Here is a 26,156-nt window from a genome sequence, read left to right on the forward strand (position 1 = left end):
TTTTTAAAGTTACCTTCAAAAATTTCAGATGTACAGTAAAATACATTTTTGTTAAATAATAATAATAATAACCTTAGTATTTATATTATGTTCTCTGACCTGAACTCCTAATTAGACTTTTGACTGGGTTTGATCTTCCCCCATTTGTATAAAGGTTCACACCAATTCAAACACACAATTATTTGTTGTGTTTCTATAATCTATGTGTCTTAGGGGAGGAAATAAACACAGTAGCATGGATTTGTTACTTCACTATCAAGTTTTCTATTTCATAAAGCAGATAGTATATAAAATTGAATTATGAAAACACAACTTTCACATTACCTTCAAATAAGTTAACTTTCAGTCACATTTCCGGTTTCAAATTTGGGTTTGCTAAAATCATACTATTATGAAGTGGAGGCGCAGAAGGGGAAAAAATTGCACTGACAGGAACAGAATGTTAAATGCCAAATGTAACACACTAACAGTGCAACCCTGTCTACTCAGAACTAAACCAGTTCAGTGGGATTGACTCCAAGGTTAAGACTGCAACTTACTTGGTAATAAGCCCTATTGAACTTAGTGGGGCTTACTTCTGAGTAGACAGATATAGGATTGCACTGTAAGTAACTAAATGTTTTTGCTTTGTTTTTTTTGTTTTTTATATGCACTACAGAATAACAGTATTATGACATTTTGGTGCTAGCATTTAACTACTGTTGTATGAAGTCCGCAGAAGAACAAACAACTACTCAAATCTCATTGTAAAAATACAGTAATTATTTAGTTCTTGTTTTAAGAAACATGGAAAAATAAAATGAGAAAATACCAGGTCCCTAGGAATTTGTTGCCATTTCTTCTTGGTTTGGAAATCAGTATTTATATAAATTAATCCTGAACCTATAAAATTGGCAGATACTCTTTGCAATGAATTCTAAACTTCCCAGGGAAAATACCCTCTCTCTCTTCTTTTGGAGCGGGGGCATTTAGCCAACCAACACCCTGCATGCATGCATGTATGCATGCTCTACTATGCCTGAATTACCAGGAGCAAAAGACTCAGCCTAGCTAGACAAGAAATCTATAGCTGTATATAAATAAAAGGCTGTATATAAATAAAAAGCTTAACTTATTTCTGCATTACAAATGTTGGTTTGCTGTGGTGGCACTCTCCATCTACCTAATGAGAAAACCACAATACTGTCTAGCAAATGGGCACTGGACTGATTGGTCTTGCATGCCAATATTGCTGTAATTGCTGTGTGCAGATTGGTATAAGCTTAAGTCTAAAATATCAGGGATCCAACATTGCCTGGAAAAGAGGAGATAGGATAGTCATCTTCAAATATCTAAAGGGCTGTCACATGGGAAGATGGAGCAAGCTTATTTTCTCCTGCTCTGGAGACTAGGCCGCAAACCAATGGCTTCAAGTTACCAGAAAGGAGATTCCCACTAACATCAGGAAGAACTTTCCCATGGCAAGAGCTGTTTGGCAGTGGAACAGACTCCCTTGGAAGGGGGTGGACTCTCCTTCATTGAATGTTTTAAAGCAGAGGTTGGATGGCCATCTGTCATGGATGCTTTAATTGAGATTCCTGCATTGCAAGGGGTTGGACTAGATGACCCTTGGGATCCCGTTCAACCGTACAATTCTATGATTCTATGTGTATTCTGTATATATTTCAAAGGGTTGGTTTTAGCATAAAACATCCTTAATATGAGACTACTATCAGCAGCAGCTTGTAAGATTTGGGCTGCTATATAGTACAGGTAATTTGCAACTTATGCACATTTAACTTGTGTGCATTCAGCTTTATGCACTTAGCAATTTGAAATAAACGGGGGGGGGGGCATAAAGGCTGGCATCCGGGGGGGGGGAACCTTTGGCAATTCCATCCGCCACTGAACCAAATGAATGTCTTTTGACTATATGTGATTTTGTCTTTATGTGTTCTCCCCAGAACATGACCCCTGGGCAAGTTGAGATGCCTGTATTCATAGACATGGACACAAAAAGCTCACCTCTTGAATGAGCCCTATCCTGTTGAATGTCTCTCCATGCATTGTGGCTATTTATCATCATTATTCATTGTTTATTATTTCATAAAATTTACATGCCGCTTGATTGTAAAAACAAACCTCAAAGCAGTTTACAAAAGATAAAACAGTAGAATCAAGGAAAAATTACAACTGTACTTTAAAACATACAAAAGTTAAAATATTAAAATAGTTCTGGGTCTCTAAACAGGAATGTTTTTAGCAGGTGCCAAAAAGAGAGCAGTGAAGGTGCCTGCTAAAATACATTTAATGCATGTTCTTATAGCTCTCTCAACCACCCCACACTATATTTGCAAATTACTATAGGAAACAGGATCAATATTTCATCTCTAAATCAGCCATGCATAAACCAGAATTAGTTATCAAGAGGCATTTTTATACTTGTAGGATCCTCTACCATGAAGAGTTGTTTAAACATCTTTTGAAAGTTTTATAAAGCACAGCTCAAACTTGGAGCGCAAATACCACTGCTCTGGTGAAGAAGGCCCAGCAGAGAATTTATTTCCTCAGACTTTTGAAGAAGAACAATCTGAGTGAGAGACTGCTGGTGTCCTTCTACCGAGGCTCCATAGAGAGCATTCTTACATACTGTATTTGTGCTTGGTTCTCCAGTTGTACAGCTAGGGAGAGGAAGGTGCTCCAGAAGGTCATAACCACAGCCCAAAGGATTATTGGTCATCCTCTCCCATCTTTGGAAGAACTGTACGGTTCCCGTTGTCTTAGGAAAGCAAACAACATCCTGCAGGATTCATCTCACCCGGGACACAGTCTGTTTGCACTACTGCCTTCTGGCAGGAGATATAGAAACATCAAGTCAAGGACAAATAGACTGAAAAACAGTCTCTATCCAAGAGCTGTGGCCTTTTTGAATGCTGTAACTCGATAGTGTGACCTGGGAGTTTGATGGGTGTGGGTGTGGGTGTGGCTGGAATGTGGTTTGTTTGGTTGTTGTTGTTGTTTTGCTTTTGTTGTTTTTAAGGGATGGCATCCAATTTCGTTGCACTTGTGCAATGTTGCACTTGTGTAATGACAATAAAGAATCTATTCTATTCTATTCTATTCTATTCTATTCTATTCAACCAGTTGGAAGTACTGTAATCATGCAACCAGTTGTCTGTCTGGTGTGAATCACACCACACAAATCAGGTATGTTATATGCCTTTACTTCCATGATTATGTTCTCCCTTAAAAGCCCTCAGCACACCATGTACATGCACCATAGGCAGTCTACAGAGCTTTTCATTTGTGCCAACCTCTGGTGACACAAAGGCCAAACAGGCTATTGTTTGGATTTTTAATATGTTTCACATTGTCCTGTTTTTACTACATCCAATATAAAAACTTGAACTGCTTCAGTCAGTTATCATCTTGACATAAGTTCAATCCAACACGCAGATTTAGACAAAAATGCAACTTTGTGGTTGCTTGACATGGGGTAGGGAGCTTTTTCAGCTAGAGCAGCCCTCTTTGGCAACCCTCTGGGGGCTGCATCCAGTGGTGGTCATGCATCACACAAATCACACACATGTAAGTGTATGCACACACCACTCACATGTACACACATTCCCCTCCAGGCAATGGAGCTTGAAAACATTATTTTAACTTTTTTCCAGCCTAACTGCTGGCAGGAAGGTACTCTTCCTGGATAATGAAGCTGGGGGGGGGGGGGGGTAACCATTCCCTTTCCCCTACAACAATGAGGCTTGAAAAAGTTTCATTCTGCTGGAAGAGAGGACTTATTGGTTTCAGAACAGTCCTAAACCAGTAGAATGAAACTCACTGATAAATTCTAGTTCAGCAATTTCACACCTTTATTGTTCTTTTGTTGGAGAATGGTGACTTGAGATCAGTGGCAGAGGGTCTTGGGACACTGAAATGTTGCGATTTCTGAATATTGCCATCTTTTATATCAATTTTTATGCCCATGTTTTCTTTCAGAGACTAACTTGTTTGTCATAGGTAGGGAGCAGAAAGGCATTGTTGGCAGGTTATGGCCTATATCAACTTGGACACAAGCAGGTGAATGAGCTAATAGTGTAGCAGATATTATCCGAGGGAAACAATGCTGGCATTTGTTTCTATTTGGTGGCTTATCTTTGCTGCAGAATATCAATTTTATAATAGAGTGCTGTCTGTAAGAACTCTCCTTGCAGTGGGTTCTTGGTTTCTAGGATAATTGTTTGATATCTTGGCTTAATAACAATCCATCATTTGCCAAGTTCAGGAACAGCAACAAACTTATGTCTGTACATAACAAGAATGGAAACATAAATTATCCTTGTGAGCTAGGTGGAGGGAGGGATGTTCTCTTGAAGAGAATACACACAAGCAGCCCTCAGATTAGGCTCTGTTTGAACTCCAAGAATACTAGTTTTCTAGAAAAAGCATAAAGCTTGGCAATTTTCAACTCCATTGGGTAGATCAGATCTATTGAGAATGTTATCAGAGAAGTAAGGCTTTTTAAAAAAATTATAACCTCATGCCATTTATCATGTATCTATTTTGAAGGGCCTATATTACAGCAAATATAATTTTAAAATCAATCATTCACAGAAATGTTATGTTAGGACAACACAACCCCACAACATAAAATAAATTTTAGGTGGAAAAAAGGCATAATGTACACAAAACTTTCCAAAGAAAGCAATTGAGAGAAATAGGTAATATAGGGAAACATTTTCCCCATTGTTAGAATTCTGTGGTATCCACTACTAGATTTTAAAACTTAAAACTTGTTTATTCAAAATTTACATCAGAAATCACAATGCATGCCTCTCGCCTACTGATAGACAGGAAAGAGGCAGGACCCTAACGATAATTTCTATAGATATGCTACTTAGGAAACCACTTTACAGATTGACAGATAAAGAAGACCGCATAGCCAAGCACAAATCTTAGGTGCCCTCTTAAATGTCCTGGTAGCCACACCTCTGAATGCTCTCAAAACTTATATTAAGCAGCTTACTAAATGGGTCTCTCCTTAGTTTTGCAAAAAAAAAAAAAAAAAAAAAAGCATTTAAAAAAGTTTCAGACACAGTAAAAAACATGGCAGTACTTTTAATGGGTCAATCTAAGATGCAGAAAACTTCAGCTGATCCAAAATGGGGCAAGCTTGTTTACCGGGACTGGCCAATACAATCAACCTATTACTTTGCCATCTGTACAGGCTTACAGTCAGTTTCCAGGCCCAATTTAAAGCCCTGCTGTTAACTTTTAAAGGTCTAAGCCAGCACTTCCCAACTGGTGGTCCGGGGACTGTAGGGGGTCCGTGGCACCATTCACACAACAAAAAGCCCCACAGAGATATCGAACTTTTCAAAAGTCCCTGGCTTTGGCTTTTGAAAAACACGGGGACTGTCGTACTTGGGAACCACTGCTCGAGGACAGGATACCTGAAGAGATTACCTCTCGCATGCCTGAGATCAGGATGCCCCTGAGGGGAACTTCTGCCCCTTGAGAGGCCGCATTCAAACAGACGCGAGATACCGTTGGCGAGGACGGCGGGGGCGCCGCCCGGCGGGTTAAGGCTCTTCCGCCTGCGGCGTCGGGGTTCCAGGAGGCGCGCGAGGGAGAGCTCTGCCCGGAGTCCGTTACCCCGGTTTGCAAAGCGCAGGCCGCGCGCATGGAACCCGGACGCCGCCAGTTGCACCTTAAGGATCGCAGAGCTGGAATGGCGGGGGGGGGGGAAGAGAAGGAAGCTGTGTGGGATGGGACAGGAGGCACGCGGGCTCTCGAAGCCGCCGCCACCACCACAGGTAGCCCCTCCCTCTTCTCTGCCGCTTCCCCAGCTCCGGCCCCGCCTCATTAGGCGGAGGGGGTGGCGGTGGGGGGAAGAGATGGAGGGGGCCGCGGCCGGCGTAATGCTGCGAAGAGGAAACGAGGGGACGCTCCCAGGCGGCAGAGGCGGCGGCAGCGGCGCCCGGCGGGGTCACGAACTCTGACCTTTCGGCACAAGACTCCCGTTCACCCCCCCCGCCCAGAAAACAACAATAATAACAACAGAGCGGCTCTCCTTTCCTCCCCCCCCCTTTCTCTGCTCCGTGCAGGGCAAGACGTTAACCCCTCCGGTGCCGCTGCCTGCCTTTATTTCCCCCCCCTCACCGGGCCCGCAAGGTGGGGGGGCAACCCAGGCCTGGCCAGAGACCCGTTGCGAGGCAGCCACCGCCGGGCTTGCTTGGCGCCAAACCCTGAGGTAAATGAGCTTCCTTATTCTAGCGGGTCGCGGCGCGTTTCGGGCTCGGAGGGGCGACGGCTCTTTCGAGGCGGAGAGGGAGGGAGGCGGGCGGGCGGGCGGGCGGGCGGGGTGGGGGTGTGCTGGCGGAGATCGGCGGGCTTCGGGCGCTGCGCCGTTTCCTTTCCCGGGGTCTGCCGTGGCCGCGATGCCGCGAAAACTGCACCGGCTCCGAGTGAGGGAGAAAAGAAGATGGAGTCTGAGCGGGCGGAGGCAGTGGCTTGAACCCGACCCTTTTACCTTTGCCACCGGGAGGGCGGAGGGGAGGGGGCGGCGGGTATTTTGCATACGGGGCAGCCCGTCGCCATCTTAAGCGGACTCTTCCCCCCACCCTACTACCACCACCCGCTTCTCTCCCGCTCTGGGCTGCCGCTTGCCACGCTCTGGGTGCCCGCGACCGGGCCCGACCAGTTACGGGCGAAGGAACGTTAGGGAAGGCGGGGAGACTAATGGCGGAGCTTTTGGACTTGGCTACCTGCCAACTCCGCCATCTTGTGCTTCAAGTGCCTTTTTCTCCTTATCTCTCCTCCCCCCCCCCCGCAACTTTAATTGGGGGGCGGAGGGGGGAAGTGGCCTGAAGGGCGGTCGCATTGGCCAATTATACCCGTTGTGGCGGTGGGAGGGCGGGCTTTCCTTTCCGCTGGCGACGAGAGCCGATTGGTTGGGCCGGGAGAATGCGCGAAAAGGGTTTCTGTGGAGGGCGACGCTCGTCAAATCTTTCGTTCCTGCCATCGTAGTTCCTGGCTGAATTAATCCTCATTTTTCACAAAAACGTTGAACAACAGTATCCTGTGGGAACGCAAGGTTTAGGAATGTTTCTCTTCCCTTTAGCAAATTCAAGAACACCGTTTTAATTGCGTGTCAGAGCTCAGACTGCAATCGTAATCTCGCTTACCTACGAGCAAGCGCCACTGAATTCAGCTGGACTTGCTTCTGAGTAGGATTGTGCTCTTAGCCTGTCCCCACTAACAGAAATTTACCAAATTTTGCATCTGTGTTTCTGGAATGTATAAATTGTCACAACCAGAAGCCTGTGATGTACTTTGTTGCAAATATGTTTCAAATATATATTTTGAAAATGATTTTAGTATGTCACACAAAACCACAGAAAAATTCAGGAAAACTGATGCAAAGCATACGTTCCACAAAAGGTAACCCGTCACTGGTTTTAAAACAGGTCAACCCAGGCTGTCAATATTTAGCAGGAGGGATCCAGTCACCAGACATTTGGGTTTGCACAATTAAAGTGGATTAAAACTCTCGGACACAACAAATGCACTTTTAAAACCCTCATTTTTTGCAGTTAGAAAAGTGACATGGAGATGCACTAAGAAGTGTGGGGTAAATTGTTGATGTGTAACATCACAAGGAAATCAGAATGAAGACTCGTACTGTACATCTTAAAACTTTCCAGCAAACAAACCTGAACAACTGCTTAATGAATAAACCTTTCTTACAAATAAACTGTGTAATCAAATGAGGATGAATGCTCAGTAAACAGATCATCTTGAGGAGCTCATGGGCCACAACTATAGACTGAATGTGCTTTATTCCTTTAACCCAGGTGTAGCCAACATAGTTTCCTCCATATAACTCCCATCAGCCCCAGCCAGTATGGGAGTGTTAGTCCAGCAATATCTGGGGGTACAACATTGGCTATCCCTACTTCAACCAAATGTAATTTGTAATTTTAGATCATTACTATTACAGTGGTACCTCGGGTTACATACACTTCAGGTTACAGACTCCGCTAACCCAGAAATATTACCTCGGGTTAAGAACTTTGCTTTAGGATGAGAACAGAAATCGTGCTCTGGCGGAGCGGCGGCAGCAGCAGGAGGCCCCATTAGCTAAAGTGGTGCTTCAGGTTAAGAACAGTTTCAGATTAAGTACGGACCTCTGGAACGAATTAAGTACTTAACCTGAGGTACCACTGTACTATAATTTGTTTCCTAGTTCCATTAGTGATGACACTACTAGGGTTGCCATATTTCAGAATGTATGTGAACTGCCCTGAGACCAGGTGTAGGGCAGTATATAAATGTATAGGGTGGTATATAAATAAATTCAATAAATAAATAAAATAAATGAGCTTTTTAAAGGGAAAATTGCTCTTAGTCCTGCTGGACCCATTTCTCCCTGTTGCATTGCCTAGATGGAATGATAGCAAGAGGAGAAGAATGTGACTGTTTCTTCAGATTATGGTAGCTCTGTTTTGTTTGCATCCTTTCTCTCTGGGGTGATGGGGAGAATTTGGTTCAACTCCTTGCCAGCACAGCTGCTGCAGGGAGGATTATACCAAGAGAATGTGCACAAGAAGATGTGGTGATGTTTACCAATCTACATTATTAAGCTGCTGCCCTGTGCCACCTGTCCATCTTGCACTACACCTCTTCTTCAGTGGGAGGTGGTTGTGTTGCTTTCATCACTCCTGGCAACAACACAGCACAGTGGAAGAGGACATCCTAAAGAGGTGGTGGTGGCTACAATTCAGCAATGGTCACCGCACTGGTGCTTTGGCATCTGTAGGAAATAGATTTGGGGAGAGGATTGGCCTAAAGGCTAAAGCTAGTATCCATATATAAATGTTAGTTCCCATTCTACTTTTGGAATACTTTGTCACTTAAGAGTGACCAAACTCAGGTGCACCTTTTTACTCTTCTGTCTAAATGAGTGGCTGCCATTCATTCCTATCTCTCCCTGTAGCACACAGCTTCAGCATGTTTTGTGTCAGTTCACGCATAGTGGTGAAGTCTAGAATAACCAACCTATGTGAACTTAATCTGCATCCTTTAGTCCTTTCCAGGATCGCCTGGAACATGCAACAGTTTAGTGACAGATGTGTGGGTCCTTGGTAAGCAGAATAATGTGAAAAAGGTTCACTGTGTATGATGCAGAAAAGTGTGTTGTGCCTGCCTCCATGGAATCCTGTAATATACAGGCCTGTGTTCTGGCTTTCTTTCCTCTTTACAAAGTACAATGATAGGCATTTTCTTAGTTGCTTTATAATAAGTGAAATCCTAAGATAATTTGCAATTTCAGTAGTGTGAAAAGATCTGGAAATCAGCTTGTTCTTTTAGCTCTATATAGTTAAGTCACTTTATAGTTCCCATTATCCCACCAAAAACAGTTGGATACACCTGCATTTCCTCAAAGCTATGTGAAAGCAAGAAGTGTTCAGTCCTCTGTTGCAGTAAGCATGGAAGCTAGGAAGCATAGTTTCTTTGGCCTTGCTAAGCAGCTAGTGAAGGCTTGCAAAAGCAGATAATGACTACTACTGGTTGTTTCTTTCTGAACTCAGTGTAGATGGTTATTTCATGAAAGTGGCAAATGTTTTCTTATTTCATTAATCTGATAAAATTAACCCTATTTCACAAACTGAACACAGGATTTGGTTATTTCACAATAACCAACAATATTAATGCCTATTCAAAGGTGCTTAGATTTTGGTTGGGAGGAAAGCTCTGAATGAGCTGGGAGATACTCAATGGACGAGATAATATTTCTAAACAGATGTGAGTGTCTCCCATGGTGGCATGAGCTGTGAATCTGTCAGGGGTCTGTCTCTTGCTTGGCATAAGAGACATATCTGCAGTGTGTGAAGAACTTGAAAGAGATGAGGGGCCTCTCCATGTTGTGCTCATCCACAAATACAGTTACTAATAAGAGATTCCTGGTCCTCTTGGCAACCTGGTGATGGCATATATGGAGCTCAGTACCTCTTTTATTTTTAAAAATGTTATTTTTACTTTTTTCGTGAATAAAGCAACTTAATGATTGTGACATAATACCACTGTTTTATAATGAAACGTTTGAAACTGTGTTCAGTACTATCACGGGGGTGTATACTGTACTATATTTAATTGTTCTTAGTAATAAAATGGCAAAAGCTTTAATTTTTCTGTTGCTGATAGAAGTTATTGGCATCTCTCCAAAAAGGTTCTCTAATGATCCTCCTTCACCATGACAACCAATATGGAGGTGCTGGCTCAGCAGATAGTGGAGACACAGCAGGTGGCTGAGGTGAGTGAAGGATGATATTACAGTAACTCTTGACTGGTTTTTAAAAAGAAAATATAATTGTCTTATTGTTTACAGATGGTCAGATCTAAAGTGGATTTTTTTCATAAAATGCTGGTTATTCCACTTGAAAATATAAAGTGATATTTTTCAATCCCCATGTTTTGTACTGAACTTCATTTGTATATAACAAAACGTCCACCAGGAGAGCAGAGGGTATTGCCCTTCTCCACCTTCTAATGACAGCTTGTCATACAGTGCTGCTGGGTGAAAAAAATGTGGGGCCGCACTTAATTCTGCAGCCATCCCCCTATATCCTGCATATTCCTAGCAGCCTGGCTGAAGGGCCTAGATGAGACCTGTAGGCATGTGCAAGTCTTTGAACATGTCCAGTGTGGCTTCTGCTGCTTCATCCATATAGATATTTCTTATGCTTTTAAGCAGATCTATTTGCTGTTAGGTAAAGGTAATGGACTCCTGACCATTAGGTCCAGTTGCGACCGACTCTGGGGTTACGGCGCTCATCTCGCTTTATTGGCTGAGGGAACTGGCGTACAGCTTCCGGGTCATGTGGCCAGCATGACTAAGCTGCTTCTGGCGAACCAGAGCAGCGCACGGAAACGCCGTTTACCTTCCCGCCTTGCTGTTAGCTGTGAACTAATCTATGTTTTTCTGATTAGTCTAATCTCATATCATCCACTTGTACCGTCCCAGCCAACACATTTTTTATTTCCGCACCAGGCTTCTAACTTATAATAACATACAGGAACTGTTTACAGAATGGGTGTTAAGTGATTGTGTATTTCTGTCAAGGAGGTCATCGATTATGCTGTTGATAAGTAGTTGCCCATTATCTGTTTTAAACCTGCATTGTAGGGTTCTATTTCATTTATGCATCCTTTGCATACAGTAAGCCCTCAACTTATGTGGGGGTTATGTTCTGGGGATCGTGCCTAAAGCCAACATTGTGTATAGTCAAAACCCATTAGGTTCAATGGTGGGTAGGATTGCCAAAGTCATTTTCCCTGGAACCCTGCCCCATTCATTCATTCATTCATTCATTCATTTATGCATGCATGCATGCGTGCATGCATGCCATGCACATAAAGGTGAATGCACACAAGTTAAATGTGTGTAGGTTGTGGGCTTACTCTATCTTTTTAAAATGGCCAGGAGCCTTCTCACCATCATCTAGAGAAAATACTGTGTTCATTTTTCTCAGATTTAAATCCAGTGACCATATCTTAAGGCTAAAAGACTGTTTATTAATAAAGGATATATCCCAGTTTTTTTAAATCTGCATTTGAAATTAAGGTTTGTTAAAATTTAATGAAATGTTCCTTGAAGTAACATTGTTCAACTAGTTTCCTCTGTTGCACAATATAGTTATTGTAGTCCTTTGTTTTGTCAGTAGCATTGCAACATCTACTTTTTACATTTGGGTTTTCTGTCTTGTGCTTAACATTGTCATGTACAGTAGTGCATTTGTTGTTTCTACATTTTTACTCTTCAATATCACTAGCCAAGCTGTCCAGTTAACTGAGTTAATTCTGAAATAGTCTTCAGTTCAGAATAACCAAATACATCTATATACATTATTTTTTTCTGATTAGCAAAATGCCCATGAAACTATTGGAATGTATGTTATATTTTCTTATTTGCATTACTGGAGGAGACTGACGTTGAGTGGGCACTAGGACACCACCAGGTGAATGTTGTTGTATTCCATTCATTTGAAGAGAAAGAAAATGTTAACTTTTAGGGTGAGAACAGATTTATCTACTTACTCCTCATGTAACAATGACCCTCTATTCCTAGGTGAAATATTGTACTCAAACCTCTATATATCCCATGGCTAAAGAAGCAACATATATTGGCTTCACATAGTCTGCCATTATTTGTGGTTGCCATACTCCTCTTTCTTCCCTTGAGTCCTCTGGCACACATAGAAAAATCAGGGGAGTGGTTGTCTCTCAGTGCTTTGGTCTTTGGAAGGGGCATGAGCAGTGAGAATCTTTGTTATCAAGTTAAAATATGGAGTCAGAAGCCAAACGCTTCTCTCCCCTGAATCTTCTGTTTAATCCAGAGTGCAGAAGAGGGGCAAGAGATTGGTTTCTCAGTTGGCACAGTGAAATATACCCCTTGAAAATGTGCAGGGAACTTTGAGTTTTGCGTTGAGCATGTGGGAGAGGGATTGTCACCAATGGTGACCTATGACCTTTCCCTTCCTGTCAGTTTCCAAACTGTGCCTATCCTAACTACCAGTAAGGTGCTTGAAAATAGGAAGGCGGACAGACTCAGGTACAAATGAGCATAAACATTATGTGGATTGGAGTTTTGCTCGGAAAGGATGGTCTTGTTAGCTGCTGAAGTAGTTGGTCTAATAATACAGTAAATCGCCCAGTGCTGGGGGGAAGCATTGCAGTTCAGCACAAAGCATGTCACTGAAAATGCCATCTTTAATTTAACCACTTTCTGAACAATAATGACCTGACGCTATGCATAAATTTATGCAGTGAAAGTATATTGCATATAATGTTTTGTAATGTCATGGTTTCAGCACTTTAAAAAAGCTGAATCAACATAATGTGGTCCCCGCCCACCTTTTCAGAAGTTTCTGTGATTTTCGGAAATTTTAGTGTGTTGTGTTAATTTACAAGACTTATAGTTATCTAGTTGTTGTTGTTGCTCCTCCAGAGAATTAAAATGGTAGCCTTAATTCTTCTAACACATACCATGAAATTAATGGATTTATCATTATGTGCAATAAAACTGATTCCAGCGCAAAATATTTGATGGGTGCACAAGAATGTAGTGTTTGTTTAGCTATATTAAGTTAATGAACTGTAAAGATAAAATAAGTCCCATAGGGAACAAAATAGTTTCCTTTTTTCATTTTACTGGTCTGAAAATTATTCAAGAGCTGGACAAATTATTTTCTCTTGAATTTTGCTACTTTGTAGTTTTTATTGAGCAGTAGTAGTTGGGCACAGGGGAGACAAAGAGAAGGAAAAGCTTTGTAACCTGGGTGCATCTCCCCCAGTGAAATTAATTGTATTATTAGACAAACTGCTTCAGCAGCTGGCAAAACAGCAGGAACACGTCGATTCTGCTTCCTTGGTTACAGGGAGTGATAGTGTACTTGACCTTCAGAGGAGCAGGGTCATAGAGAGGGCATTTTTAAACAATTCTGTCTGGTTTTGTGATTGGAATCTTTATAAATGGAGCTCGGATACAAACATTTGGGAACAGACTAAAACTGATCTCTCCGTTTCTCTTCGATTGTTTTGGCCAAAGATCTTTGCTGAAGAAAAATGTAAATAAAGCTGCAGAAGGATTTGACACTGTAAGTACTAGAGTCTGTACAGTATCAGGCGAGAGGCTCCAGGAAGCAAATGATTCAAAGGTTATTGAAGATGGGAGTGTTGTTATTTTTAATAAGAAACATTTATGTTAAATGTATAGTCCGTTCACTTTGCTTATCTAATCCTTGTAAATGTTTTAACTTAACAGCAATTTTAACTAAGAGTATATTGCTAATACTGCTCCTAGTTTAAATTGATTTAAAATTCAGAATATTCTAATTTCACAGTAATGGCCATTTATCTGGAAGCTGACTTCTAATTAATAGTTTGAATAATTAGCACTACTTGTTCTCTTTAGATAGTATGTACAGTATTTTAGCACAGAATTTTAATCCACAGTTTATAGCAGTTTCTACAACAAGCGTATTAAGATTTAGTTTGTATTTCCTGATAAACTAGAATATACTGCCTTTTGCTCAACAGAAATTAAGGGTTATTACAGGTTAAAATTTCAGAGTAGGAATAAATCTGATACCAAGTAAACTGTTTACCCTACCTATTGCCAAATGCTGCAGATGACTAACCTTTTTCTGACCTGTGTATAAAGGTGAGATTTAAAGAGAAACCGATGGGTACTGACTGTAATAGTTGTAGAACTACAGATATATAGGATTCAAAATAAATTAGTTAGAACATGTTGGGTAGCTTTAAAAGTGGAGTTAAATATTTAAAGTTAAATGTCCTTTTTTTTTTTTTTTTTTACATGATGCAGCATCTTCTCAACATTTGCTATATTTTGTCAGTGTCAAAAATGCAAAGTTAGCTTTTAAACAGAAAGCTCTTGCATTGGGCTTTTGAACTTTCAGCATATGTTCTTTCCTTATGGATAACAATAGCATTCTGCGAGTCTTATACCATTTTATTGTGTGGGTGATAGCTAATGTTAGTCATACACAGAGTAACATTGATTACTGGGGGGGCCTGTTCTGAGTATGACATTATTGGATATCACCTGTTTATGTACATAGCTGGTCTGTTTCATCTAAGATCTGTAGGCAGTACAGCACCAAGGACCAAGCTGAGGAGCTGCAAACCACTTGTATGTTTCATTTGTGTTTACCTAATTAACACATTTTGCATAAAATTTTAATATGGTGGCTTTGTGTGCTTTCCCCATGATACTCCCTGTAGCTGTAAGACTACAAGTGACATTCTGAGGATATTTTTCTTGGGAAATAATAATTAGTTAATTGTGTTCTTAATGTAAAAAATAATTAGTAACCAGATAACGCTGTTGCATGTGTTTCATATTAAAATATCATTCCTTTGTATTTATTTTTATTTATGCACTGTTTAATTACAATAGTCTCAATGTGGTGTAAAAGGAACACAATGCTATATAAATAAACATTGGTTAAAAATATAAAAATAAAATTAATTCAGAATACCTTCCAGGTACAAAAAGAAAAGCCTCCAGTAGGCACTGGAAGTTCAGAAGGGAGGTAACCTGTCTTTACCTCAGTTGGAAGGGAGTTCCATAAAATGGGACCACAATTCTGAATGCATGGCTGCTGGTAGATACAAGCTGTGTATAAAAGCCATGGTGAATCACTGGCAGTGACTCCCCCAAAGACCTTAGTGGTGTCTTCAAGAAATAACGGATCAGGTGGTCCTTGAGGTATCCTGGACCCAAGGTATTAAGGGCATTGTAAATTAACACAAGAACCTTGAGCCTGGATAGGGATTGTTTTGTCTTTACATGCTTTTTGTTCTGTAGAATTTATATTTGCTTAAGGGAACAATTGTGAACGTAAGAATTTCTGTTTGTCTTGTGTGTGAAAGGACACTGAGCAAGATCACTTATTTGATGACAAATGGCCAGAACTTTCTGTTTGGTTGACTGCTAGATGCATATTCCGAATTTGCAAAATAATAGCTACAAAATGCTTTATATTGTCATATTTGTAAGACATGTCTGTCTGAGGAGTCTCTCTGTGTCTCTCTCTCATTCTTTCTTTTGCCCTAAATTCTCTTACATAGAAAAAATGGTTCTTTCACAATGGCTCGGTTCAGATGCAGTACCAAGTTGTTGTTTGGCATTATATACACTAGTCTTGGTCTTGCATGCTCCCTTCTCCTTATGCTATCCCCGACTTTGGCTGCAGTCCTATCTATACCCACTTCTTTGGGAATAAACCTCATTGAACTCAATGAGATTTACTCCTGAATACATCTGTACAGGAGTGTGCTATTAGTCATGACAAACCATAGTTTGCCGTGAACATCTGAACTAAGCAGGCGATTGAAAGAATCTGAGCATGCTGTGGAGGAGGGAGTGCATGATTCTGAGGCTCAATTACTTTCGTATGGTGAAAGAAAGCAGGCTGCAACTACAGATGGGTGAAGGGTTGGACCCGTCACTGATGCCAGAAGCTACATTTACCAGCGGCTTGTTTGCACAACCTAAGCAATAACCCTTAGTATCCATTTTTTCTTTCTCCCATAAAAGTGAATGACTTCCATTAGTGCCTAGCAGAGCAGGAGTAAACTGCTGCAATTGCACACCAATGTGATGGTGAATGGCCTGTCCTCCACTGACAGGGATCCCATAGAGAGGTCTTTTATTTAACCCCCCCCCCCCTAATATCCTGCCTATGGTGGCTCACAAACATCAGTTAAGGCAATATACAGTTTGTAGAATAATTAAACAAGTGAACAAAATAGCAGCTAAATTCATAGAAGGCAGAAAGAAACTAAATCAAACTAAAAATACAGCAAAACAAAAATTTGCAGCACACCAAAACACTGGTAAAGATGGGGCAGTGTGAGCCTCCTGGAACTGGGAGTTGCACAGCCCAGCTGTGCAGTTGAAAAGGCCCCTCTCATGCCCTGACCACTTAGTCTTCAGTGGCAATTGGATGCAAAGCAGGGCCTCTGATGAATATGGCAAGCAGGCTCATGTTGGAACTAAACTATCCTTCATGTGTCCTGGTTTCAACCATTGGGGGCACAGGTGGGGAATCCCTGGCCCCTTTTCAATCCCGCCCATTTCCAACAAGGAAATTATGCTTGTGGAGGATCATTTGCACAAAAGGGCTTTTCCCCACTAAATTGCTGCAAACAGGGATTTCGTGGGTAGCAGTTGAGGAGCAATGGGTTAATCCTCCCTTTTCCACACTGTGCTACTCCATCCTCCGCCAAGTGATAACCAGCACTTTGAATTGTGCTCAGAAATGAACTGGCACTCCATGCTGATTGAACAGTATGAAAAGTATTTGTTCTGAAAAACGGGCCCGCAACAAAACTCTGGCTTCCAAATTTTGTATCAGCTGGAGTTCCTGAATAGTTTTCAGAAGCAACTTTCTATAGAGTTTATGTGACCAACATTAGATCTGCTTTTTACAGAAAAGGGCACAGTTGGTACATCTCCTGAAGCTATGCAAGGGCCCTCTTTTCCACATCCAATTAGTAGTCCTGAGAGGCTGTTGAAGAGGCTACCAAAAAAAATCTAGTACTGAAACAAAAAAATCTAGTACTGTACGGATACAAAAATTATCCTAATGGAGCCAGGCTAATTCAGGCAACATTTCCTGCCATCAAACTAGTTCTTCCTTGTTGTATATGGTAACAGCCCCACCGAAATCCTCTGAGGCAAGGCGGGCAAGCTGAGCAACTGGATTGTAATGGAAGCAGTCTTCCCTTGCTGGCAGTTGCCAGGCAGCAGGTCCTCTGAGGCAAAGGACCAAATAAACAAATCAAAATGCAGATAACTCAGATTTATAACCCAGGTCATAGGTGTGTAATTGCAAGAAAAAAGAGGTAGATTTCAGTGACAAAAACACGCCAACCTGTAAGGTGCAGTGGCTGTGTTTGCATGTCACACACTGATTTAGCAAAACTTGCACAAGCAGGAAGAAGCATAGTTCTAAGTGTTGGCTTTTTGCAGTATGGTAGTGCTGCAGAGAGCTTGCTGGGGAGACCATGCATTAAAAAGGGAGTCAAAAATAACTTAAACAAGGTTTTAATAAGGAAAACAAAAACTCCATTTACACTAAATACATCAACAAACAAACATGACCCAACCACCAACCCATCCCCCAGGGTAATGGGAGAGCTAGGTGCTGCTCCTTATATACTACACCCAATTGCTGACACAGCTTAATCAATGCAACTCAGCAGCACCTGCTATGTTTCACAGCTGTAAAGCTGGGTCTCGTTATCTTGCTGTGGCCCTTGCTCTGGCCCCTTAAAGACATACACATCGGGTGGAACAATGATGAACCTTTACATTTAAAGAAACCATTCAACACTAAGTTGCCTTGTTTTGAATTTGACCATATTTAGCTTGTGGGGTGGGACGCAGGTGGCGCTGTGGGTAAAAGCCTCAGCGCCTAGGGCTTGCCGATCGAAAGGTCGGCGGTTCGAATCCCCGCGGCGGGGTGCGCTCCCGTTGCTCAGTCCCAGCGCCTGCCAACCTAGCAGTTCGAAAGCACCCCCGGGTGCAAGTAGACAAATAGGGACCGCTTACTGGCGGGAAGGTAAACGGCGTTTCTGTGTGCTGCGCTGGCTTGCCAGATGCAGCTTTGTCACGCTGGCCACGTGACCCGGAAGTGTCTCCGGACAGCGCTGGCCCCCGGCCTATAGAGTGAGATGAGCACACAACCCTAGAGTCTGTCAAGACTGGCCCGTACGGGCAGGGGTACCTTTACCTTTACTAGCTTGTGGGGTGGAGAGAATAACTGGGGGAGGGAAGGAGTGTTGTCCCTGTCAATCTTCTGAGAGGGAGGCTTCAAGTCCTTGTTCCTTTCCCTGCTGGACTCTATAGTGTTAAAAGGAATAGGGTTAAGGCTTCCAGCCCTGAACCTAAGCATTTTATAGCTATATAAGGTGAGCAGGATGTTTCTGGAAACTGGTAGCCATTTTCCTTCCACCACTCCTATACCTCCCCATATTGTGGTGGGAGGGGGATTTCTTTTAATGCCACAACACACATTCATGAAAACCTAATCCCCACCTTCAGAGTCCTATAAGCTGTTTGCATCTCAACCTGGCCAATTCCTCCTCCCGTTCCTTTTCTTTTTTTCGCCTCAGCTGACAACATCCATATGCCATCCAGGGTTCTGGAAAGAAGTAAACATAGACCATTTAGGCTGCTGGTGTATTATCTGGAGAATCAGAATAATGTTTTATATAATTCTACATACTCAAGGAGCCCCCTGAGTATGCAGAACCATTGTTGTTATTTTTATATGCCCCAATTCATGGCCAAAAGGATAGTCACTGAACCACCCAAGTTCAGTATTAGAAGAAACAAGTGGATTTGCAACACAGTGCCGCAATCTATCCTTACCTCCTAAGTGGAGTGCTGCTGTCCTGGGCTCCATATACAGCCAGGAACAAGAGTCTTGCAGTCCTCTTCAGGTCTCTTGGGCAAAGGGCTCAGGGGTAGGAAAGGGCCTCCTCAAGGCCTTCTCCAAATACTCCATATACAGGGCTGCCTGCTCCAAATCTGAACCTCCATTTTCTTTCCTCTTCTCCCACAAACAACTGATGTTCCAACATTCTGTGTCTTAACTGCTTCCAGTCTCAGTAACTTCTAGTTCCGTTGGTCCTCCCTTCTCCCCCTTCTGTTGATACAAACTGTTGTTTGCATTTTGTAACCTTGCAGGCATTTTTGTTACTTCAAATAAATAGGCAAACAAACTTCTGCTTATCCAGGAAGCCCTCATCTAGAAACCACTCCTTTATGTTTAAATGACCCTATTTCATTTTCAGGCACTCGAGCGTCGTGAGTTCACTGTTACAGAGTGTGATCATGATGATTCAATATTTGGTTGGTTGTAGAAGGAAACTTCTAACTTTCCTTTCAAAAATGGAAATGTCTGTGAATGTTTTTTTTTTTAAATGCCCAAACAATCAGTACTACCCCATATTTAATTTTGTATATGATTTCTGGTGATCAGTGCAACACTTACTACCTTAACACTAGACAAGTAGCATCTTATCTATAGTCCTAAACTGGGGCATCCGATTTCATGGCTGATCATCCTGTTAGAGGAAGTGTTAGTCCTTTGGGTATGGGAGTATTAGTGAATTGTTTCAGATAAACATTTCCTGCTGGAAGTACTTAGTATTTGAGTTTTAACCATTTTCACAATTGTGTTTGCCATGCATTAAATCAGTTTTTAAATTATTCAATATAGGTACAAACCGTACAGACAACATTATCTGAATCTCCAGTGATGACCAGCCCTTCCCAACGCATCCAGATAATCTCCACAGATTCTTCAGTAGCTTCACCACAGCGCATTCAGGTATAAGGGTTTTCCCACCTGTGAATTTGGTTATATCATCTGACTTTTCTCTCTAGCTGCTAAAACTGTATTTTCAATCATAAAACAATTTTATTTTAAAAGAATAATAGTAGGAAGGGATCTTGAGGGTCATCTAGTCCAACCCCCAGCAATGCAGGAATCTCAGCTGAAGCATCCATGACAGATAGCCATCCAACCTCTGCTTATAAACCAGTGAAGGTACACCACCTTCCAAAGGACTCGGTTCCACTGTCGAACAGCTTTCACCATCAGAAAGTTCTTCCTGATATTTAATCTGAATCTCCTTTTTTGTAACTTGAAGCCATTGTTTCGGGTCCTAGTCTCTAGAACAGGAGAAAACAAGCTTACTCCAACTTCCATGTGACAGCCCTTTAGATATTTGAAGATGGCTATCATGCCTCCTATTCCAGCTGAGCATACAGTTCTCTCAGCCGTTCCTCATAAAGGCTTGGTTTCCAGACTTTGATCATCTTGGTCGCCCTCCTCTACACTTGTTACGGCTTGTCAATATCCTTAAATTGTAGTGTCCAGAACTGGACAAAGTTTTCTAGATGTGGTCTGACCAAGGCAGAAGTGTGTGTTACTATGACTTCCCTTGATCTGGAGCTAGACTTCTGTTGAAGCAACCTAGAATAGCATTAGCCTTTTATTTTGCTGCTGCATCACACTGTTGACTTGTGTTAGGCTTGTGGTCTACTAAGACCCGTAGATTCTTTTCACATGGCAAGCCAGGTGTCCCCTATTTTTGTGCAGCTGGTTCTTTCTGCCTATGTGCAGAACCTTACATTTGTCCATATTGGAATTAATTTTGTTTGTTTGGGCCCAGTTATCCAATCTGTAGAGGTCATCTTGAATTCCAATTCTGTCTTCTGTAGCATTTGCTACCCCTCCCAGTTTGGTGTCATCTGCAAATTTGATGAACATCCCCTCAATTCCTTCATCCAAGTCATTTATAAAGACGTTGAACAACAATGGGCCCAGGACAGAATCCTGTGGCTCCCACTTGTTACTTTTTTCCAGGATGATGAGAAGCCATCAGTGAGTATTCTTTGGGTTTGGTCAGTTAACCAACTACAAATCCACCAAACTGTAATCTTGTCCAGCCCACATTTTATCAGCTTCTCCACAAGAATACCATGGGGGACTTTGTCAAATGTCTTCAGTTTAGCTTTGAGGTCTTTAACAGTTATGTCACTGTTGTTGTTTCCCCGCCCCTACATTTTTTACCCAAATGCTCTCAATCCACCTTGCATGTGCCAAGTCATGGATTTCTTCACAAGCGTACACTACACAAAATGCTACCCCTCACCCCTTCCTATTTGGTCTATTCCTTTTGAATAGGTTATACTCCTCAATTTCTGCAATCCAGCCAAGTGTCTCATCCCACTAGGTTTCAGTAATGTTCATTAGCTCATATTTGCCATCCTGTATTAAGAGCTCAAATTCACCTTGCTTCCCATTCTCTGTGCAGTAGTCTAGAGACAAATGAAACCATGTGTCATTCCCTCCAGCTGTTTTCTTCTTATAGTTTCCTGCCCTTTGACAGGTTGCTATAGCACCACCTCATTTTCCTGTGCATTAGTGAAGCTGCTATCCCCAGTACCAGCTGTTCTCCTGTCGTCTGTACTATTGTCTCCCTCCCCCCCAAATTTTAGTTTAAATCTCTCCTGATCAGATTCACAAGATTCTTAGCAAGCACATTCTTGCCAACCACCATAAGGTGCAATCCATCCCTTGCCAGAAGTCCTCCTTCAACAAAGTGGAGACCGTGGTACAAGAATTCAAACCTTTCCTGATGACACCACATGTGCAGCCAGTGGTTTACTTCCAGTTTTTTTCTTTCTCTTACTGGGCCACAACCTTCAGCAGGAAGGAAACACAGAAAAAACACCTGAGCCCCAAGGCCCGTCAGCTACCCAGAGTCTCATAGTCCCTTGTTATACATCAAGGGTGTGTTGATACTAGCAGTACTGTTTGTACCCCCATGAGTCATCAGGAAAGGGTTGAGGTCAGTAGGCTTTATAAGACGTCTCTGTCGCATTGTGAAACTTTGCATCTGAAAGACAGCACACCTCCTGTTAGCTGCACACACTACTGTCTCAGTCCCCTTCAGTAGGGAATCACCATTACATCTCTCTTCCTCATCTGAGGAGTGACAGGAATTCTTCTGTACATTGTACCTTACATAGCTACCTTAAGTACTGAGGTCTTCAACTGCTGTTCTTGCTCCTCTGGTCCAGAATCAGGGTCCAAGATGGGGGCATGTAATCAATTTTACAGCTCCAATGACAGAGCATGGCTTCTGACAGTCCTGCTTCTGTATGTCCTATTCCTTCAGTCGTTTGTCTTATGCATTGGACAGTCTTCTCACTTCCCAGGGGCACCCCTCACTGCATTACTGTTCCAGGACAGTCCACTCTGCTCTATCAAGAAATTCCTCATCTTGCCCAACAACTCAAGTATGAGTTACAGTATCTCTGCAAGTGTGAGTTTTCTTGGTTCAGGTGTAGTTTTGCACATTCTCAGGCAGAAAGACAAGCATGGCACAGATATTGCAGGCACTGCAGCAGCTTTCTGGCCATCCATGTCACTTGGTCCTAGCTCTTTCTTCTATGTGTTCAGTTTCATCCTTAGTAAGAAGACAGTATTATTACTAATAATTATTAATTAACTACTGCCAGGTTTTGTTTCATTATTGGAACTGTATTTTATGTTTACATCTCGCCAGAGAAATTATTCTTGCTTATTTGTGCACTGTGGATGGTGTGTGCATTGGGTGGAATCCAGTTGGTCCTTCTAGCACTGTTGTTCCAAAGGAGGCATCTGCTAATGGAGATGGGGAGGCCAGTTTCCTCCCCTCTATTGCAGTCCAGCATCCCCCTCCCTCAAAAGAAAAACCTGTTTTGGGGCCCTTCAAAACAAAATTTCAGGGGGAATTGTGGGCTGTAGTGGGGAGAGAAAACATACAAAAATAGTCTCTTCTACTGATCCACTTCTTCCTGGATCAGAAGTCTTTGCACTTGTGCAAATGCACCAATTGGATGTAGCCAATTCATATTCCATACTGATTTGCATTCTGAGTTGTCACACATAACATGTACATAAAATTTTTTACTTCTTCTATACCCTTTTGTGGCTAAACTGTGCATATAACCTAGCAGTGGAGGGGAAACAACACTTTATGAAGTTATAAAATATGATTCTACTAAATTGTTAAATCTCACATGATAAAATATTTCCATTTTTGTTATAGATTGTCACAGATCAGCAAACAGGGCAGAAAATCCAAATAGTAACAGCAGTGGACTCATCAGTCTCCCCAAAGCAGCAGTTTATATTGGCTAGTCCAGACGGAACAGGAACAGGGAAAGTGATATTGGCTGCACCTGAGGCTTCTAATACCAAGCAACTTATCTTTACCACCACAGATAACATTGTGCCAGGCAGAATACAGGTAAACACAGCAATTAAATAAGGGTATATGTGTCAGCCATTAAGCAAAGCTTATTAAAAATAAAATGTTTGTTTCATGGGATGATATATGCAGCGAGTGTAAGATGTACACGTGAAACAAAAGTAATCATATTCACCACAATAAATAAATATGAATGCTAAACAAAAATAATTGTTTCTGAGAATGAGTTATGTGTTATATGAGGCAGAAGGTATATAGTTTTTCCTGGATTGTTATATATACTGATTCAATGGATATGCTTTATGGTCAGTTATAACATGTCTTGTTACAATCTGATTCATCTAAAATGATTTACTGTTGAAGGATTGCTTGTTTTATCTGAAAAAAATGTGCTCCCACAGTTGAGGTGGCTACTGATCAGCTCCTCGCAGGGTTATTTACTTAATTATACAATAATTTATATCCTGCTTCTTCACTCAAAGTGGCTAACAAAATATAAAAACAAACACAATAATAAAACAAACCATAATTAAAATAGGTTACCAAAAAACTAAGACAAAAAGCAGCTTGAGAGAGCAAGAGCAATGAGAGCCAGAACAATAAATAAATTAAATTAAGTAACAAGCAAGTCAAAGGTTTGAAAAGACATCTTCAAAATACTGGCAGAATGCAAATAGGATGTTATTTTGGGGCAGGGAGTTTCAGGTGCTGCCACAGAGAAAACTCTTGTACATTGTCACAGAACAGCTGGTCTTAAAGGATAGGGTAATTCACATGGGAAGAGTGGGTAGTTTGATTCTAAACTGTTTAGAGCTTTAAGAATAACTGGCACCTTGAATTGCACTCAGAACTGAAGGGGCAGCCGGGGCAGCTGATACAGTAAGACACCAGTTTGCCCCATGAATTTTTTATTGGCAGCATTCAGCACCAATTGAATTGAATGGAATTTTTCAAGGGTAGCTCCACATAGAGCATGTTACAGTAGTCTAGTCAATATGCGACTAATGCATGTTGGACCAATGGTAGGTCTGACTGCACCAGTAATGGGCAGAGCTGGCACACCAGCTGAAGCTGCACACAAAAGTACTGCAGGCCACTTGAACATATTGTAACAAGACCAGATCCAGAAGTACTCCTAGGCCTGATCTTAAGAGGAGTGCATCCTGTCCATAATAGACTGATATTTTATCCCTATTCTAGTAGGCCTACTGGCTGATAGTACCTCTGCCTTGTCCAGGTTTAATTTCAGGCTAGTCACTCCAAACACCAATTCAACAGCTCTCCAGAAGGAGATGGCAATAAGATATAGAACGGAGTTATAAAAATTGCCTCCAGAAGATTGCCTTAAGGGCATGCTAGTCTGCAAGACCTTTGGCTTGATTAGGAATGTATGGAGCAAGCCTGCCATATGATGCTAGCCAGAAAACATTTAGTTGTGGAGCTGCCACTAATGTGATTTTTCTCTTTCCATTGGCCTGTTGTTAATCCAATATAAGGTTTATCACATTGTCTTCAAACCACGCCTGAACCTCTGTATCTTTCCCCCCTTTTTTTCTCACTGTATTCATATTTATCCATTTCATTATTTTTCAAATCTCATTTTTTCTGCATTTTTGTTACTTACTCACTGCTGCTACTTCTGCATGGAACATCTCCCTTTCCAGAGTCTCCATACTTCCCCCCTTTCTTTCTTTGCAAAGTACCTAAAATCGTGTCATTACTTTCACTTTTCTTCTATGTTAACTTGAATGGGACTTCTTCTGATACAACTATGTTTAAAATATTTAGGCAGCTCCTTTTTCATTTAATTGTTTAATTTGAGATGGAGAGTGGCACTGTAAGCCTTCTAAATATTTCATTTTAGATTGTGACTGACTCTGCCTCTGTGGAACGTTTGTTGGCTAAAACTGATGTCCAGCGACCCCAAGTAGTAGAATATTGTGTTGTCTGTGGAGACAAGGCATCAGGTATGTTCTGTAGGAGAATTATTAGATGTGGTGCAAGAAATTGACTGTGCTCACTGATGTCAAAAAATGGCACTTGTGGATTGTTAAACAGATGAATTTGATTCTAGAACATTTTTCTGGCAAAACAGCTCAAGCTAGATATTGCCCAGCAGAGTATAGTTCTATTCCACTTTCTCCTGAGAGTACGGTAAGTAGCAATATTCTGAGGGCCTGGAGAAGAATAAGCTGCTACATGTCATAGGTGGTGTTGAGGAAGCTTCTGATTGATGACATGAATTGCCTGGCCACATTTGGGTGTGCCTGGCATAGCAACTTCACAACAGATGGAAGTTTAACATCAACCCCTAAGAGCTGTTATACATCTTGATCCTTATGCAAGCACAACTCAAGCTTACAATCCAAATATACAACCCTCAGAAAATACAGTATTTATCACCATCAGGGTAAGCCTGGGGATTATTCCAAATATAGTCTCCTCTACTACTTTAACTTCAAATTCTAATATTTTGACGCTCCTACGTACATCACACCAGTTAGCAACAGAAACACAATAACAAGGCCATTCTTGTTTCCTGAGCTGAATGAAAGCATAGATAGCATTTTCTGCTTTCTGAATATCTGTGGGTAGATACATAAATTCAAAATCTGGCATAGGGCTAAGTTTTCATTTTTTTAATGCAGAATTCAGCATTAATGCCACTTCAGCTGTCCACCTTGTTTTAGTCAACTCATTGCTGCCTAACAATCATAGGAGGGACATTGTTTGAAGAAACAGCACCAAAAACTCATGCCAAACAACATTACCCCCCTAAGAGAGGTTTTCTCTTATTAATGGTTAATTTG

The 26,156-nt window shown here is 41.6% G+C and overlaps 1 protein-coding gene and 1 long non-coding RNA gene across 9 annotated transcripts in view; one reads left to right on the top strand and one right to left on the bottom strand.

Annotated features, from left to right (window-relative positions):
• Nucleotides 1-2,052: 2,052 nt before the first annotated feature.
• LOC144327018 (uncharacterized) lies at nt 2,053-6,077 on the bottom strand. Its single transcript, XR_013391993.1, has 2 exons — nt 3,121-6,077; nt 2,053-2,489 (listed from the first exon to the last, which is right to left on the bottom strand). It is a non-coding gene; the product is annotated as an uncharacterized LOC144327018 (long non-coding RNA).
• A 12-nt stretch (nt 6,078-6,089) lies between these two features.
• Nucleotides 6,090-26,156, top strand: part of NR2C2 (nuclear receptor subfamily 2 group C member 2) — a 39,831-nt gene continuing 19,764 nt past the window's right edge. For 2 of the 8 annotated variants that reach the window (XM_077924989.1, XM_028719272.2), the window contains exons 1-5: nt 6,091-6,232; nt 10,211-10,294; nt 19,800-19,910; nt 23,185-23,385; nt 25,211-25,313. In XM_077924989.1, coding sequence (XP_077781115.1) covers nt 10,235-10,294; nt 19,800-19,910; nt 23,185-23,385; nt 25,211-25,313 — 475 coding nt within the window. In that variant the 5' untranslated portion in view covers nt 6,091-6,232; nt 10,211-10,234. Of the gene's footprint in view, nt 6,233-10,185; nt 10,295-13,220; nt 13,638-19,799; nt 19,911-23,184; nt 23,386-25,210; nt 25,314-26,156 lie in introns of those variants that run through there. The other 6 variants (XM_028719271.2, XM_028719273.2, XM_028719267.2 and 3 more) reach the window with 5 other exon arrangements.

This window comes from Podarcis muralis, chromosome 2 (assembly GCF_964188315.1).
Source record: "Podarcis muralis chromosome 2, rPodMur119.hap1.1, whole genome shotgun sequence".
Lineage (NCBI taxonomy): Eukaryota > Metazoa > Chordata > Lepidosauria > Squamata > Lacertidae > Podarcis > Podarcis muralis.